General features: G+C 45.6%; 1 protein-coding gene across 2 annotated transcripts in view; it reads right to left on the bottom strand.

Annotated features, from left to right (window-relative positions):
- TBCE (tubulin folding cofactor E) overlaps positions 1–16,633 on the bottom strand; it is a 52,180-nt gene that overhangs the window by 2,084 nt on the left and 33,463 nt on the right. For both annotated transcript variants that reach the window (XM_069484564.1, XM_069484563.1), the window contains exons 5-15: positions 14,296–14,384; positions 10,462–10,561; positions 9,241–9,343; positions 7,715–7,791; positions 6,783–6,878; positions 6,193–6,257; positions 6,044–6,108; positions 5,591–5,743; positions 4,041–4,194; positions 2,447–2,515; positions 1,864–1,923 (exon numbers count right to left, since the gene is read on the bottom strand). In XM_069484564.1, coding sequence (XP_069340665.1) covers positions 1,864–1,923; positions 2,447–2,515; positions 4,041–4,194; positions 5,591–5,743; positions 6,044–6,108; positions 6,193–6,257; positions 6,783–6,878; positions 7,715–7,791; positions 9,241–9,343; positions 10,462–10,561; positions 14,296–14,384 — 1,031 coding nt within the window. The remainder of the gene's footprint in view (positions 1–1,863; positions 1,924–2,446; positions 2,516–4,040; positions 4,195–5,590; positions 5,744–6,043; positions 6,109–6,192; positions 6,258–6,782; positions 6,879–7,714; positions 7,792–9,240; positions 9,344–10,461; positions 10,562–14,295; positions 14,385–16,633) is intronic.

Below are 16,633 nucleotides of genomic sequence, written 5' to 3'. Positions count from 1 at the left end.
CATTTAGATTGTTTTCATCATTACAAGTGCTATAAGATAGAATGCTTGGTCAGAGCATCTAGTTTTTATAGCAGTTACCACAGGACGTTACAGAAAGGGGACACTGCTTCTTCATGCCAGCCACTATTATTTTAATTTTTTCTAATCTGATGGATTAAAAAAAATGGTATTGTAGTATTTTACATTTATTACTTTTCTTTTTGAAGGATATTTATGTTTGTGGCTAGATATTCACAGCATGTAGCATAAGAATTAATAGTAAGAACCCTGGCTTACTATTAATCTGCTGGCTTAGTGCTGAGTTTATAGAATACAGGACTCAGATTCTGAATAGCTTAAAGCAGTAATAATTAAATATAATTTCTATGGATAATTCTAACGTGTTGGTTCTACCCAAAGATTAATAAAAACAATGAATATGGTGGGTGTTCCCCAAGTGGGAACTGAATCTCAAAAGACCTGCAATACCAGTCAGGTGTGCAGTGTGGGAGAAGGGGGAGGTGGCCCTGTCACTCCCGGCCTGGGGCTGCTTTTGTGCACATGCTCAGACCACAGTCCTCGACAGATCTATCTCATGCCTTCCCAGAGGAGGCCTGAAAAGGAAAGCTTAACTAAACAGGTCTAAGGAGAACATTCTTGAGCAAATATTCGTTAGTGGTAACATTCCCATGAATTTCAAAGCCAAAAACATTAACAAGTTCTAGCCCTCTTTCACTAGTCTATCCCCACCAAGGCCTTTACTGATCGTTATTCTGTTTTCAAACTTAAATACTAGGGAGTAACCGCTAATTTTAATTCATCATTGTATAGCAGTAGGAAAATTACATACCACAGGAGTAGAAATGGGATTGCCAGTAAATAAGGATGGAGAAATAACTGGTAAATTAACACTAAATGGATGGTTCTCAATCAGAAAGGTGCTTCTTTGAACACACTAAGGCCTTTCACAAGCAGTGCCATGATAAGCTCGCTTTATCTGATAGACACTAAAAATGAATGTGAATTACTGCCCTGACAGGCAAACAGGGAAACACAGTATACTAGAATCAATTAGGTTGATATTTCATTTTTTTCAAATCCTCACTGCTCTAAATTTAACCTGTGTATATATCTTGAGAATACACAGTATCGTGGCATACTTTAAAAAATAAGACTGTAATTGTTCTTTTGAGTAAAACTTTAAGGTAAGTTATGTTGATCTAATTTGTTGACACAAAAGTATTTATTTTCTGAATAAAACAGATTCAGTTCCCGTAGCACAAATTTCGTTCTGAAGTTTTTTCAGAGAAAACCATTTCAGTGTGTCCATTAAAAGAGAGCATCTGAGAATTGTTTCTGCAGGGACGTCTGATCAGTAAGGAGCAGAACGTAAGCAGAATGTAAGAAAAGTCACAAATGTCCCAACGATTCAGTTCACTAGGACATATCTCCTCTTTTATGAAGGGGTAAGACAGATCCCAAACCCAGTAAGTCTCTCTGCAAACAGCAGTGGCCTTGGGGAACTCCTCGGACAGGCTAAGCCACTCAAGCTCTCAGGCCTTCGGTTAAAACTAAAATTATATGCAGCGGCTTCCAATTTTAACAAAACTGTTTTCAAGATAAGCTGACAAAGTTATGGGAGACCCGAACTTTCTGGAGGATGGGGAGAGTGATGCCAGCATGACTGATTATATTTTAGACTATAAAAGACTAATGAAAACCTATAAGCTGTGAGGTCCACACTTTCAGATATGAATCAAAGGTTTTAATTCCAGCTGACTCATACATAGGCTGGCGATTCAGAAGTATAAGGAAGGTTCATCCATCAAATGGCAGTAGGGAAGAAAGTGTAAGGAAGGAAAAGATAAGGCGAATTCCACTTACCTGGCAGTTGTTTCTCTAGGACTTTCTGATCAAGTTGATTAGGGCATTTTATCTTCAGTGCTTTAAGGAAAAAAGGAAAAAGACTAATTGATCGCTACTATAATAAGGATTTAAATTATGCATGCAAGTTAATTGGGATTGCCAAATGATACGGCTATTCACTACGACATGGCTCAATCCTAATGAAAGAGCAGGTCTTACTGATGTTTAAAATTTCTTTTATTAATACTTCCATGAATTACTAACAACAAAAATATTTGGACCAACATGTTCTCACTTTCCCTTTTCCCCCTTTAGTATTCCTTTCCTGACAATTTAGCTGGTTTTCAAGTGTAAAAGTTACAAATTTCCAAATCACAGTTCAGTTCACAACTCAAATACCTCCCACATTTCTAACACTATTAAATAAGTTTAAAGCACGGGAGTTGCAAAACTGTTTAATATAGGAATTTAGATACGTGTGAGAATTCATCATTTCTTTAAAACTCAAGAGTCACGGCTAATCCCTACAGGCCATCACCATCTGCCTCAGCACCGAAGGACTCGAACACAAATAAGCTGTATCTGAATGTGCGGTTCTTACTTAGTAGCTGGTTTTTGAGCATAAATGGTTGTTGTACTTTGAGTTCCCCATCTTCGGGTGCACCATATTCTGTTTAAGAAGAAATAAAAGATGAATGATAAACCGAAGCTCACTGTAACAAAAACAAAAGTGTATGCTAAGTGTCCACAGCCTGCCTTTTGCTTTTCCAGAATAAACCTCCAACACCTGGCAGGCCAACCTGGGATCGGCTTCCTTTTATTAAGTTTGTTTGATTTTTAGGCGAGATGCACAGCAACCACTTCCGAGAGTGGAATCTTCCATCTACCCAGAGCTGCAGACCCTGTAACTTTATCTAGCTCGTTGATGAACGACCGGTGAAACCCAACAAAAGGAAATAAAAGAAATGCAACATGTTAACACGTACATATAGACTTGCCTCTTCCATTGTTATTTCTTAGGGACTGACAGCGTCCTGGCTCAAACTAGCAAGGTAAGGCTGTGCTTTCAGATACCGCAAATGTTTATTCAGAGTTTCGCCTTTGGTAACAGTTACCTTTCTTTCTGGGTCCCGAGAGCGAAACCCTGGTGCTGTGTGGGACACCATTCACAGGACACCTTCCCCAAGTTGCAACCAGATGGTTCAGTGCCAGGCTGGGCGCTGTCAGCGCCACCTCTGCGAACCAGCGCGGTGGCCTGGGCACAGCCTCCGTCTGAGGGCAGGAGGAAAGCAGCACTGTTCTGCTCTGGGCCCCCTGGTGACAGAATTTCTCTAAATATCCCCAGTATCTGTGCTTTCGTCTGACAGCGCTCTGAGCCGTGCAGTACTGAACCCTCCCTGCCCACCCCCAAGTGATTTAGAATTCACCAAGAGTGGCCAGGAAATTGGGCCACCTAATGGAGTCATTTGAAAGCGATTCCCACGGGCAGCTTTTCTTCCTCAAAGACACCGTTTGGGCCTGAAGCATTTATGCAGTGAGCTTCTTACATTAGGAAATACATAAAAAGGAAAATCGCATAAAAGTGAAATGTGGAATAATGATGAAGTCAAACAAAATGGAAAGTACATGAGGGACAAAGACTCATGAATCCTGAGCTCCAGAGCCGGAGGGGCCAGGCTGCAGAGCTGAAGGAGCCACCGTGCATACCAATGTCAGAGCCCGCAGGGCACACGCTGAGCCCTCGGGACAAGAGGGGTTTGGAACTGCGTACCCACGGGAACGTTCGCATACGTTAGAATTACCAACTTTAGTTATAAAGGGGCCTGAAAAAACACCGATGCCTTTGAGATAAACTGAAGCGCTTCCTACCCTCCGGAGAAGGGCACAGCACCAGGAATCTGAAGTCTCTGGTGAACACATGCAAAGAGAAGAACTTACATTCGAGAACTGGCTAACTCCCCAAATGCACGTCTCCCTTTCAGGAACCTAAACAAGCTTCTAGGTTCTTTCTGCAGCAAGACGCTGCTGACGTCTCTTTCTGTGCTGCTGCCCCACGGGAAGGCACCACAGTCCCCTTGGAGGGCTACAAACAGCCCCGGGACAGGGAGAAGAGCAAAAACAGCCCCACTGGGAGCAGCCTTTGACACCCGAGGAAGACCGTTCCAGGTGAAAGGCCGCCGGCGACATGTACTCACTAAGGCAGAGCAGCTGGTATCGGGGGTGGGCTGCGAGAAAGGCTTCATCTGGTCTGTTTCTGTCTGGATCCTGATGTCCCCCAGCCGCCTTCCATTCATTTCCGAAAGCCTTTCGGTAGTCGAGCTCAGCCCCTCGCCTTTCCTCTGGCAGAATCTGCGTCGGTGTGAGATAAAAAAACGAGCCTATCAAAGCATTTTTCTAACAAGTCCTTCGTGTTGTGCACCCTTGTCCTTCCCCCGCTGCCCACGCAGAGAGTGGTTAAATTGAGGGACAGGCCGGGCGCGGTGGCTCACGCCTGTCATCCTAGGCCGAGGCGGGAGGATCGCTCGAGGTCAGGAGTTCGAGACCAGCCTGAGCAAGAGCGAGACCCCATCTCTACTAAAAATAGAAAGAAATGATTTGGACAGCTAAAAATATATATAGAAAAAATTAGCCGGGCATGGTGGCGCATGCCTGTAGTCCCAGCTACTCGGGAGGCTGAGACAGGAGGATCGCTTGAGCCCAGGAGTTTGAGGTTGCTGTGAGCTAGGCTAACGCCACGGCACTCACTCTAGCCTGGGCAACAGAGTGAGACTCTGTCTCAAAAAAAAAAAAAAAAAAACAAAAACAAAAAAAAAAATTGAGAGGGATAAGAAAATAATTATACTTGTCACCTTTCTTTTTTAACATTGACAGAACTCGGGTGTTTATTCAAAAAGAAAACAGAATTTCAGTTTGATACTTTTCTTTGTGAAAGTAGTTTGCCCACGAGCCAGTTGTGGGACCATGCCAGGTGCCGAGGGCCACCTCCCGGAGGCTGGCCTGGAGGTGCCCGCACCGGAGGAACTGACTCCAAGTGACGACCCGGCAAGGCGCAGCCTTCCCGCCTCTGTGGGGAAGAATGGCCAAGGAGAGGAGAAACACACTTCGTGGTTTTGTCTTCTCTCTGCCTACGTTCCCCCCCAAACAATGCAGGGACTGCCCCAGGGGTCCTCGCCCCTCAGACGGTAACGGATCAGGCCGGGCACTAACCCGAGTGTGACGCTCTCTCCCGGGGGGTCAGGGAAGAGCCAGTGTCGCTGAAATGCAACCCCAGTGCTTCGCCGTTTGAAGGAAAACTCCGTCTCACATCCTTCACGACAGTCAAGTATAATTTCTTTAGACATTTTGGATCATCTATTTTCCTGCCTAAAAAAGAGCCCGTCGAGGCCAGGCGCGGTGGCTCACGCCTGTAATCCTAGCACTCTGAGAGGCCGAGGTGGGCGGATCGTTTGAGCTCAGGAGTTCGAGACCAGCCTGAGCAAGAGCGAGACCCCGTCTCTACTAAAAATAGAAAGAAATTATATGGACAGCTAAAAATATATATAGAAAAAATTAGCCGGGCATGGTGGCACATGCCTGTAGTCCCAGCTACTCGGGAGGCTGAGACAGGAGGATCCCTTGAGCTCAGGAGTTTGAGGTTGCTGTGAGCTAGGCTGACGCCACGGCACTCACTCTAGCCTGGGCAACAGAGTGAGACTCTGTCTCAAAAAAAAAAAAAAAAAGAGCCCGTCGTGATGGCGGCGCTCACCTTACACTTGTTCAGGGTCCTCAGCTGACCGATCTTGGCGATGATGAGCTGCCGCGTGGTCTCTGCTGCTCTGTCGCCTTCGGTCAGCGGGTTTCTGTTGCAGGACAAGGCGTGCAGGCTCCGTAACTTGTCTAGCTCGTTGATAAACGACCACTGAAACGCAGCAGAAGGAAATAAACGAAGAGCAACGGGCCTCAGGCCACCTCCCCGTATCATCTGAACCAGCAAGAGAAAAGCCAGGTCCCCCCAGGAAACCCCACACTCTTACTCCCTAACTGCCGTTTCAAATGACAGTCTGCTCAAGTGTGAATTAAACTCATTTCTTTCTTAATTTTTTTTTTTACTTTATATGCGGCATTTCATTCCGAGAAATAGAAGAAGGAACGTCCAAACTCCACCATGAGAGCAGAAGTAAGCAAGCATGTGCTCTGCACACTCTGAAGAAACTCTTACTTGTGATATCCTATTGTCATTTACTACAAGGTACTGCAAGTTCGGGAACATTGCCGTTTTGCACCCTAGAAAAAGGAGAATTAAGTTACACCGTGTAAGTGGAACAGGTAAAGTATCGGGGCGGGGGGAACTTTACTAATCGTACGTACCAATTCCAGCATCCGGAAAATGTATAGAAGAAATTCCAATGTCAGAGAGAATTAGTTGTTCTAATCTACAATTAAAAATGTTAAATTTGATCACATAGAAAAATATGAAATGCTATGGGCTATCAACCGGACTAGATTCATAAATGTTCTGCCTACACTCTCGGTTTCCATCCCATGTAAATTACTTAGGAACCGTAAAGTCCATTTTACGGCATGCAAAGTAGACTCTATGCTATTAATATATTCTAATGATTCTACAGTCATCTAACGGTGTCTGGGTAAGACTGCTGTGCCATGCTGAATGGGTCTCAGGAAAGAGACACGGTCTTACTGCCCGTAGTCTAATAAATTAAGGTCTTTGGCATCATCACCAGAGTCAAATTATTCATCAAATTATCTAGTACATAGTCCCCATTGTACATGGTTCACATGTAAATTCTCTAAATGTATTAAAATAAAAATCCCCCAACGTGGATCACTCTGTAAGAATTCCATCGTATTTCTATTGAGAAAGTATACACAGCATATGAAAATTCATTCACTAAAATTCTACTAAGCGCTATTGTGACAGGCATGTGGGAGCCAGTTACCTGGGCAGATACGCTATCAGAAACAGCTGACTTTCATCAATTAAGTGATTCGAAGAAAGGTCTAACAACTTGACAGTCTGTAGAACATCAGTTGGCCTGTATGGAAAAAGAACATTTTTTCAACGTGAATTAATCTCTTATTTTCAAAGATACAGCCTTAAAATACCTGCATTTGGTATTACGGGGGGGTTGGGAGTAAGAGGCAAGTGGATTATTGTAAAAGGGCAACCGGGGGATCCTTGGGGTGATGGAAATGTTCCTGACTGTATCAGTGTCCTGCTTGAGCTACCGTCCCATAGTTTTGCAACTTGTTACCGATGAGGGAAACTGGGTAATGGGTACAGTGATCTTTGTGTATTACTTCCTGTAACTGCATGGGAATCCACAGTTATTTCAAAATAAAAATTTTAATTTAAAAAATCTGCATTCACTTGTAATAATAAATGAAACCATTCTGTACAATAAGATCTTATTAATTTCAATCCTTTCATTGACAATCTGTTGTATTTTTTCCATGCTTAAGTTTATTTTACACAGTAATTTAACAGAGATGAAGCAACAACATATTTATTTAGGAGAACAAGCTTTTACATATACTTTAGTAAACTGACCTTAAACAGTTAATGCTAATTAAAAATGCATTATTTAATCTTTATAGCATATCGTACAGAACTTCCATTCAGAAACAGCAAGTTAAATACATTTATGCAAAACTAATAAAATTCATGTCTTCACAAAGATTTAAATCTGATGAGTTTCCCTCAATTAAAATCAATTAGTGAAGTTTTAGTTGACATTCTAATTTGTGATGGCAATGGATAATAAGCATTTTTTCTAATTCTTATTTGCAAATCCTTCTAAACATTAATAGGCCGCTTATTTATTCAGAACGACTCAGTGGTGACAGATGCATTTGAGTAAAGCCTTGTTACCTTTCTGAAATGACAATATCATTAGACTCGAGGTACAGCTCCTCGAGAACAGGACACGCAGAGGCACAGCGGAGCACCTGGAAGGGAAACTCGAGTCAGGGGGAAGCCCCCGCAGGTCATTTCTCCCCCGTATTCCTCACTACAGCCTCCAGGGGAATTCAGTTCCGTGACTATTTCAGAAATAAAGTCCCTCGTGGACAGCTCATACAGACTGTACTTCAGGCCCAGAGTCGCGGTGAAGGGGTAAGAAATTAAAATGCTAAAGGGCCGCATTTCAGTGCCATGGGAGCACACGCTGCTGGCACTTTGAGCCCATCAAGGTAGGTGTCAATGCGCGGTTGAGGCAGCTCCAGAGTGGAGCGGGAGATGGAGCCTGAACACGTTCTTACCATTTGACAGGGTTTGATTAACCGAAAGGAGGAAACTGATGTTAAATACAATACCTTTTCTCAGTGCTAGATGCCAATCTTGGCTTGTAAAGAATATGCTAATTAGACAAAATTTCTCAATTATTATTTAAGGGACAGGGTCTCACTCTGTCACCCAAGGTCGGGTGCAGTGGCGTGATCATAGCTCATAGCAGCCTCAAACTCCTGGGCTCAAGCGATCCTCCCCCCTCAGCCTCTCAAGTAGCTGGGACTACAGGTGTGCGCCACCACGCCGGGCTACTTTCTTTTATTTTTGTCCAGATGGAGTCTTGCTACGTTGTCCAGGCTGGTCTCAAACTCCTGGGCTCAAGCGATCCTCCCACCTCAGCCTCCCAAAGCGCTAGGATTACAGGTGTGAGCCCCCACGCCCGGCCTGCCGCCGGAATTTCTACGTGCCCTAGTTTAAGGCTAAATCTATACCTGAGGAGAGAGTACGTACTTCACATGGAAAGAACCCCAGAAAAGCAGCTCCATGGCTATGGGCACATTAAGGACACAAGTTAAAGGGCACCTGTCTGTCACTGAGCTGCCTCTGTGGCATTAGGTGGATGAACATGGGTGGGGATGTATTTCTACGAGTGTGGTTTGAAAATGGAAGATTCTGGGTGTGTGAAGTCAATAAACCCCTGACGGAAAACAGCAGTACCAGATACAAGTAGTGCTGTGCCAGGGATACACACGAGTCCACCTTGAGCCCAGCTGTGGGCAACAGCGGATTCTAGGAGCCAAACTTCACACAGGAGAACCGTTCTGGGGCTTGGAAACTTCCAGGAAAACTCAGGGAGCTCCATGAGCAGCCAACACTACAGCTGTGACAAGCTCAGCACGTGGCTCCTGCACACCATGACGGAATGCCACTGTTTAGAAAGACACTAGAACAAACCAGAGTGAGCTGAGAGAGAGAATACGGATTCCTAGATATTAAATTCTACTTAAACGCAGTGTTTTTTTAACTCCTTTCTATAAGGCAGTTTAAAAATCCTATTATGTGGATAACAGGATGATTAAAATGAAGCCACATTTGGACTTCAGTTCCCTATTAAATCAAAAAATTTTAATCTCTTATCATGGTGTAATAAACCAAAGAAATAGGATTACCTCAGCCCACGTTATTCCCGTCCGATTGAGGACTAAAACCTTCAGTGCGGAAAATGCTCCGGTTAGAGGTGCCGAACCAGAGGGACATCTGAGTTTATTTTCACTGTGTGGAAAAAGAAAACACGATACAGGAGACCCAACTTAAACACTGAAAGCGACAACTTGGGACTTAATTGAAATTCTATTAAAAACAAAGTGAGTCAAGACAACCTAATTTTTCATATTTACAACATACAACTTTTTAGTAGCTGACACCCAAAGACGATGTCACAGGGGTAGGGCGGCGGCGTGGGGCTGGCGGCTTCCAGCTTCACCGGGTGCGGCTCTGGGCATTGCAAAGTGAAGTCCTGTTCATGAGGGTCCTGCTTATACGCTAGATCGGGGGCCGAGGTTCTGCCTCTAAACGCAGCCTGCCCTCTGGCTAGGAGGGTGGCTGAAATATGCTACTGCCCTTTCCATTCCCTCTCAATAGCCTAATATCAGAAAGTACTTGATCTTGACAGTCATTTGGAAAGGATGTAACATTAAAAAGCATGAGCCCCTATTTCCAGAAGAGACACCAAGGGTCAAATCACCCCTGTTTGTTCTGTTCGGGAACACAACTAGTTTAGGCCTGACTACCGACTATATTGTACCTGCCTCGGCCAGGTACGGCTCACCTGTGTACGTAAAGTTGGTTCAAGTGTGACAGGGAAAGCCTGGTTAAGCCCTTGGAAAGGTAGGTTCTGAGATTAAAACTAACCAAATATTCAAAAACTGAAGCAGTATCCCAATGAACTTATACCTAAAGCAATTAAATGCTAGAAGCTTCCAAATAAACAATCACTTTTCATATGAATAGTATCACCTCACCTCTCCTACTCCCCAAACAAACATCACCTCCCCGATGTTCCATATTTTATGGTCAGCTTACAAGGAATATGAAGCTCTTTCAGCTCAATGTCAACCTACCTCATCCCCCACCCAGTCAACAGCAAAACACGTTCCTTATTAATGAATCACCTCATATGACCAATTTCAAGACTATAACAATCAATGCGCCCTTGAAGACTAAGTTTTTAGGTAAATTCAAGTAAGCCAAAATCTGCCTGAATTAAAATGTCTACGAGCTGGTGGCCTCAATTCTGTTCATCTCTCCCTCCCCATTGCACAGAGACACCGTGAAGGAGCAAGGAGACAGCAGGAGTTCCACAGTGACAAGTAGCAACCAAGAGTTCATACCTGAGATTAAGATCTTCCAGGTGTCTGAGCTGATCCGCAATGTGTATCACTTCATCCCACGATGACAACAGGTTTTTTGACAAATCTACCTTTCTAATATCTAAAAGCACAGGTTAAGAAACAGTAATTTCAAAAGATTCATAAAAGACATAAAAGTAGTTACTCTTGATCCTGGAGCGTGGGATCTTGAACTTTTGACTTTATACCCTCATACATATTCTGCTGGAAATTTTGTCATGAGCGTGTAATACTTCTATCTTGTAAATTACCCAGCTGCTCATTAAGAAACTAAAAAGTTCATTGTCATAAACTCAAAACTTGAGACAAACATCTACAATGAAATGAGTAAGAACCAAATGTCCTAACACTAAACCATCTAGCACTATCCAACAAAGGGGGAGGGGGGGAAAGCAGTGATGGTAACTGATTTATTAAGCACCTAAGGTGTACCCTCAGGCCTTGCCCTCGGCACTGCTTCGCAGCTGCAAGCCTCACACCATGCCCGTGACCTTCTCCTGACCTTCTATGGCGCACGCTTGGCCTATAGGAATGCCCAAATAAGCAGCATCATCTCCAAGACGGATAACGGGTTAGCTCTGACAAATGTTCACAAGTGCTAAGAACGATCTGGGGGTTCGGAGGGTCTACCATGGCCTAGAAGCAGTTACGACGACACACCCCACCTCTGGCAGAGGGGCTCAGCGAAGGGTAAACCAGCAGGATGGAAAAGGCAAAGGTCAGATCCCAGCTCAGGTACCCGAGCTGATGGGCAGGTGTGCCCGCTAGCAAGGAGCGAGGTGCGTGAGCGGTGCCACTGGAAGGGGCCAAGCTTAGCAAAGTCCCCGCCAAGAGACGGAAGAGAAGCCTGGAGCAGGACTGGACCAGCTAAAGGAAGACCTTACACTCTAATCTGAAATATCGGGAAATTATTCAATTCACTCATCTAGTCCACGAGGAATCACTGAGGGCCAGGAGTATCGCAGGAAGCGAAGTCTCAATGGGGAAGAGACAATTTCGAAGCAAGAGCCTCCACAGTGTGTCAGAGACAGGCCGTGCTCAGAGCGACAGAGCAGGCACACAGGAAAGGGGGAGTGGGCATTTTACAGGGAAGACCACGTCCCCTAACAAGACGGCACCTGAGCAGAGGACGGAAGGAAATGAGGGAACGCCACTTGGGAAAGGGTCTCCCAGGCTGGGGACGGCAAAGAGCAAGGGCCTGGGGAGAGAACGGGTTCAGCCGACGACAGGGGTCACCAGCTCCAGTGGGCCTGGAGCAGGTGGGGTTGAGGGTGCTGGACACAAGGTCACAAAGGCCACCGGGGGACCAGGCCAGATCATAAAGGGCCTCGCAGGCCACTTGGAAGTCTTTGCCAGTCTCCGCCTGAAGTGGGAACTATTGGAGGGTTTGGAGCAGCCATGGGATCTGACCTGGGGCTTTGAAAGGTCACCCTGCTGCCGGCTCAGCCACGGACTGCAGGGAAACAGAGGACAGGAAGTCCAGTGAGGACGCTCCGACCAGACTGGTGGCACTGAAGGGGACGGAGATGGCAGACTGGGTATCCTCATCTAGAAGAGGAGCTGACACGACCTGCCAATGGATTTTGATGTGGGGAAAAAGGAGCATTAAGGATAACTCCAAGGTTTGTGGCCTGTGCAGCTGGAACTGTCATTTACTAAGAGGGGACGGCTACAGACGGGCAGGTGTGAGGGGCCTTGGTTTTGGACATGCTAGATTTGAGATGACCGCCAGCCGCCCGGACAGGGATGTCAGATAAGCAGCCGGAGAGACAGGAGTGAACTCGGAGTGGCCGCGAGGCGGCCCAGCCACGCCCCAGAAGGCCTCCCTGGGAAGCCGGGGGTCAAAGGTCTGAGTCTTGGGTCACCCCCAACATTGTGTCCAGAGAAGGGTCCCGCAAAAGACACTGAGGAGGAGTGGCCAGCGAGGAGAGAGGAGCACCAAGACTCAATAAAAATCACCACGACCACCGACCCCCACCCTGCCGCCGCCGCCGCTGACCGGGCCCCCCAGGCGGCCGCTGTCTCATGCTCCTGTCTCACATGGGAAAGAACTGAGGCACAGGGCCAGCAGGTCACCGTGACCGTGTGCGAATTAACAAGTACGAATGGAAACACAGCTCTGTCTTCATCCAAAACCCATTTTATCACACCCCACGATGCAACAGGGAGTTGTCAAACATGGATAAAACACGGAGAAACAGCACTGCAGAGGACGGGCTGCAAAGGGAACAATCTGAGGCCGGAACAATGGGGAAGCTGTGCAGGCAGGCCAGGACCCAGGAAGGGCGGCAGCGCGCATGCGGAGAAAGGGAGGCTCCAGACCCAGCCAGCCAACTCGGCCGCACCAGTATCCGGCCAGCCACCGGTTTGTCCCAGCCCAAAAGCTAATGGCTTTCCCATTTCAAATGGCAATATCCTCGATGTTGCCTGTGGGCCCACAGGCCTAAAGTATTCATTATCTGGCCTTGGGGCGGCAGGGGGTTGATGACAGTGTCTCACTCTGTCACCCAGGCTGGAGTGCAGTGGTGCCATCATAGCTCACTGCAGCCTCCAACTCCTGGGTTCAAGTGATGCTCTCACCTCGGCCTCCCAAAGTGCTGGGACTACACGTACGAGCCACTGTGCCCAGCCTATAATTTGACCCTATGAGGAAAAGCTTGCTGACCCCTGACCTAAAGAAGACTTTAGAAGAACGTGGGGTGCAGGTGGTGTGTAGAAAATAATGCCTTGCGTTCCGATTGAGCGAACGACCTCACAGAGAGGAGATCAACCCAAAGGAAGATGCCCAGATTAAACATGCGAGGCAGTATGTCAGCTTCTGGCAGGAATTCAATCCGGAGCTGCAAGACATTCATCACTGTATCTGCAAATACCAAGCGTGACTTGATTATCTCGCAAAACCTCATTTCTCCCTGTCTTGGGGGACTTTTTTCCCCAGGAAAGAGCAGTATAAACAAGCAATACGGTAATTTTTCCGGTACACAGCTGACAACTCCGATCAACCAAACCACCTACATTCCCGATCCCATCCTCTGAGCAGGTCTTTTCCTGGTCAGGAACCCCCAGTTACCGATCTCCTGAGATCACTGAGCAGCAGGCCAGGCAGCACACAGACGCTCCAGACATTTCTGCAGCCGTCTGCTCCTTACAAACTCTTCTCTGCAGCCACTGCGATCCCACCCCCCGCCCCCCACTCCAGCTGCCTCCCCTGTGGAAACGGCCACACTTGTGCGGCCACGCTGGTGCCAGCAGAGGGGCCGCAGAGGCGACCAGCTCGGACTGCAGCTGCCCGGGTCCCAACAGACCCCAAGGCTGTTGTTCCCCCAAGGGGACAGCTCAGGTACCCCAGGTGGGGAAGCTCTGCTCTAACTGCCGTCACCACACTCAGGACGTTTCGCTAACGACAGATGCCTCATCTGGCATCTCTTGACTCAGATAAAATCAGTCATAAACTGCTATTTGCACAAATTACCATGCAGAGATCAGGCTGCCGAAGCGCTGGGCATTCCGTCCGCACTCGAGGCAGGAAGGAAGGTGAAGGCAACAGGCGTAGGCCAGCCAGGCGCGACCAAGAAGCCCCATCTAGAGGCTCCACTTCACATCGCGTCAGCTGGGGGCACCACGCTGGCACCCCGCAAGCAAAGGGGTCTGGGAAGGTAAGTGATTTATCTGGGCAGCGGCTGCCCCAAGCAAAACTGAGTTGCTGTTAGGAAGAAAGTCAGAGAGAATGGACACTGGGCGGGCAACTTGAGGTCGGTGGCTCAAGTGTCACATCCAAAGTCAGATTCCAGTAACATGCTATTCGTGAAAGGATACTAGGACACGCCTTGGCAATTCCTCCTTTTTCACCGGCACAACTGACTGCACAGTTCCTCAGAGAAATGTCTTGCAACTTGCTCAGCTGACTGCATGAAAACAGAGTTCACACGGACACGTAAGCACGCGTGCTACCCAGTGGCCCTTTAAACAATTAAACAGCATTTCAGACATACAAAAATGTACCAAAAGTAATATGCAAATACTAGTAATTCACCGCCCAAATTAAGAAATAAAGCATTACAAAAAAAAAAAAAGCAAACATTGCAGACATTACAAATGCAACTGAGGTCCTTTGTGTTCCTCAGCATGACACAGTCCTGTCCTCCCCCACGCCCCTGGGCAACCTACACTACGTTTGGGGTGTATTTACTCTTAAACATTTCTTAATACTCTTACTATATATTTCCATATCCCTGAGCAATTAGGGCATTTTTGCATAGTATGAAATTTGATATAAACAGCAGTCTACTATGTAGAGCCTCTTTGCAACTTACTTTTTCCTCAACAGTATCTTGCTCAGCAGTGAGATTCAGCCATACTGACACATGGAGCTCCAGGTATACTACATACACCTTATAGTTTTTCACTATATGAACAGACGACAATTTATTTACTCTTCTGTTGACATTTAGCCTGTTTACAACCATCCTGAAGTAAACACTATTGAATACTTTCTGCATGTCACGGGCCCTAGAGATACATGCTAGACAGCGTGCATAGCTTCAGCTTTACTACTCTCAGGAACCATTTTTTAAGTATAGAAAAATCTGTATTTTCTATTCATTAAAAGAATCCACATATTATCATGTCTAAGAACAGAGAATCTGGAACCTGACTCCCCGGGTTCAAATCCCGATTCCATCATCTCCTTTGGCTTTGGGCCAGTTAATTAACATCTCTGTGCTTCAGACTTCACATCTTTGAAATGCTGTGGTACACACACAAGCTCACAGCAGCATTACTGACGACTATCAAAGGTGCAGACAACCCAAGTGTCCACGGGCGAATGAGTGGATAAACAAAATGTAGTGTGTACATACAATGATACATTGCTCAGCCTTAAAAAGGAAGGAAATTCTGACACATGCTGCAACATGGATGAACCTCGAGGAGATTATGCTAAATGAAATAATTTCATCTCCTGTTCCATGCTGATTTTCAAGAGACACTTGCTTTTTTAAAAAAAAAAATTACTAATGTATAATAGATGTACATAAATACTTTTTATCATAGCAATCGCCCAAAACCCAACTTTGCAGGAAAATGACATCATCAAAAGGAATTGTCGGAATTTCATGAAACTGTGAACTACCTCAAACTAGTAGTTTGCACTGTGTCTGACAGATGTCGCTATTTCCCTCTAAAATGTAAAATATCCTGCCCTGCTGGCACAACTTGGCACAAAGCTTGGGGACCAGAGTCTCATACACGCATCACTCCAGAGCCAAAACCATCTCCAAGAGAAATGACACATAATGGCTTTTATTTCCTTTGGATTCCTTTATTGTGTAAGTCTTTTCTTAGCGGCACAAACTCAAAGCCAGTCAGCTGGGTACTATTAAGGCTTTAAGACAATGGCTGAAAGTAGAAGCTTCAATTCCTAACAATGACAGCTACTACTAATTGCAGAATCTCATTTGTTATTTGCAACAGCGCTAACATCTTGAGCATTATTTTGTAAATGAGGAAACTGAAGCTTAGAAATGATAAGTAACTATCTCTAACTAGTCAAAGGCAGAAGTGGCTTAGCTTGTATCGGAACTGGGCCTCACTCCAACACTTGGTGCCAAGCCGCCTCAATTTCTTAATTTACTAAATTAATCTCTGGCCAACATAAGAGATTGCTACAGAATCTCAACAATTTTATCCTTTCAGTCAAGAAAGGCACTAGTAAATTATTAAATGCAATAATACTCAAGTAGTAGGGTCAGTCACCAGAAAAGTCATGAGCTATGTAGTCATTTATAAACTAGGGGAAGAAAGTCTGTTTACAATTTGTTAATAGTCTCAGAGCTCATAATATTCTTGGAAAGAGATTAACCAGTAAGATAAAAAAGTGACTCTTTTGGGTAAAAGATATTTAAATATTTATTTATTTATTTTTTTTTTTTTTTGAGACAGGATCTCACTGTTACCGGAGCTAGAGTGCAGTGGCATCATTATAGCTCACTGCAACCTCAAACTCCTAGGCTCAACGGATCCTCCTGTCTCAGCCTCCTGAGTAGCTGGGACCATAGGCGTGTGCCACCACCTCCAGCTAATTTTTCTGTTTTGTAGAGACAAAGGGTCTCGCTATGGTGCTCATGCTGGTCTTGAACTCCTGGCCTCAAACAAT

Source organism: Eulemur rufifrons, chromosome 11 (assembly GCF_041146395.1).
Source record: "Eulemur rufifrons isolate Redbay chromosome 11, OSU_ERuf_1, whole genome shotgun sequence".
NCBI classification, from domain to species: domain Eukaryota; kingdom Metazoa; phylum Chordata; class Mammalia; order Primates; family Lemuridae; genus Eulemur; species Eulemur rufifrons.
The sequence above is the reverse complement of the archived record's forward strand: the minus strand, read 5'-3'. Positions and strand labels throughout refer to the sequence as shown.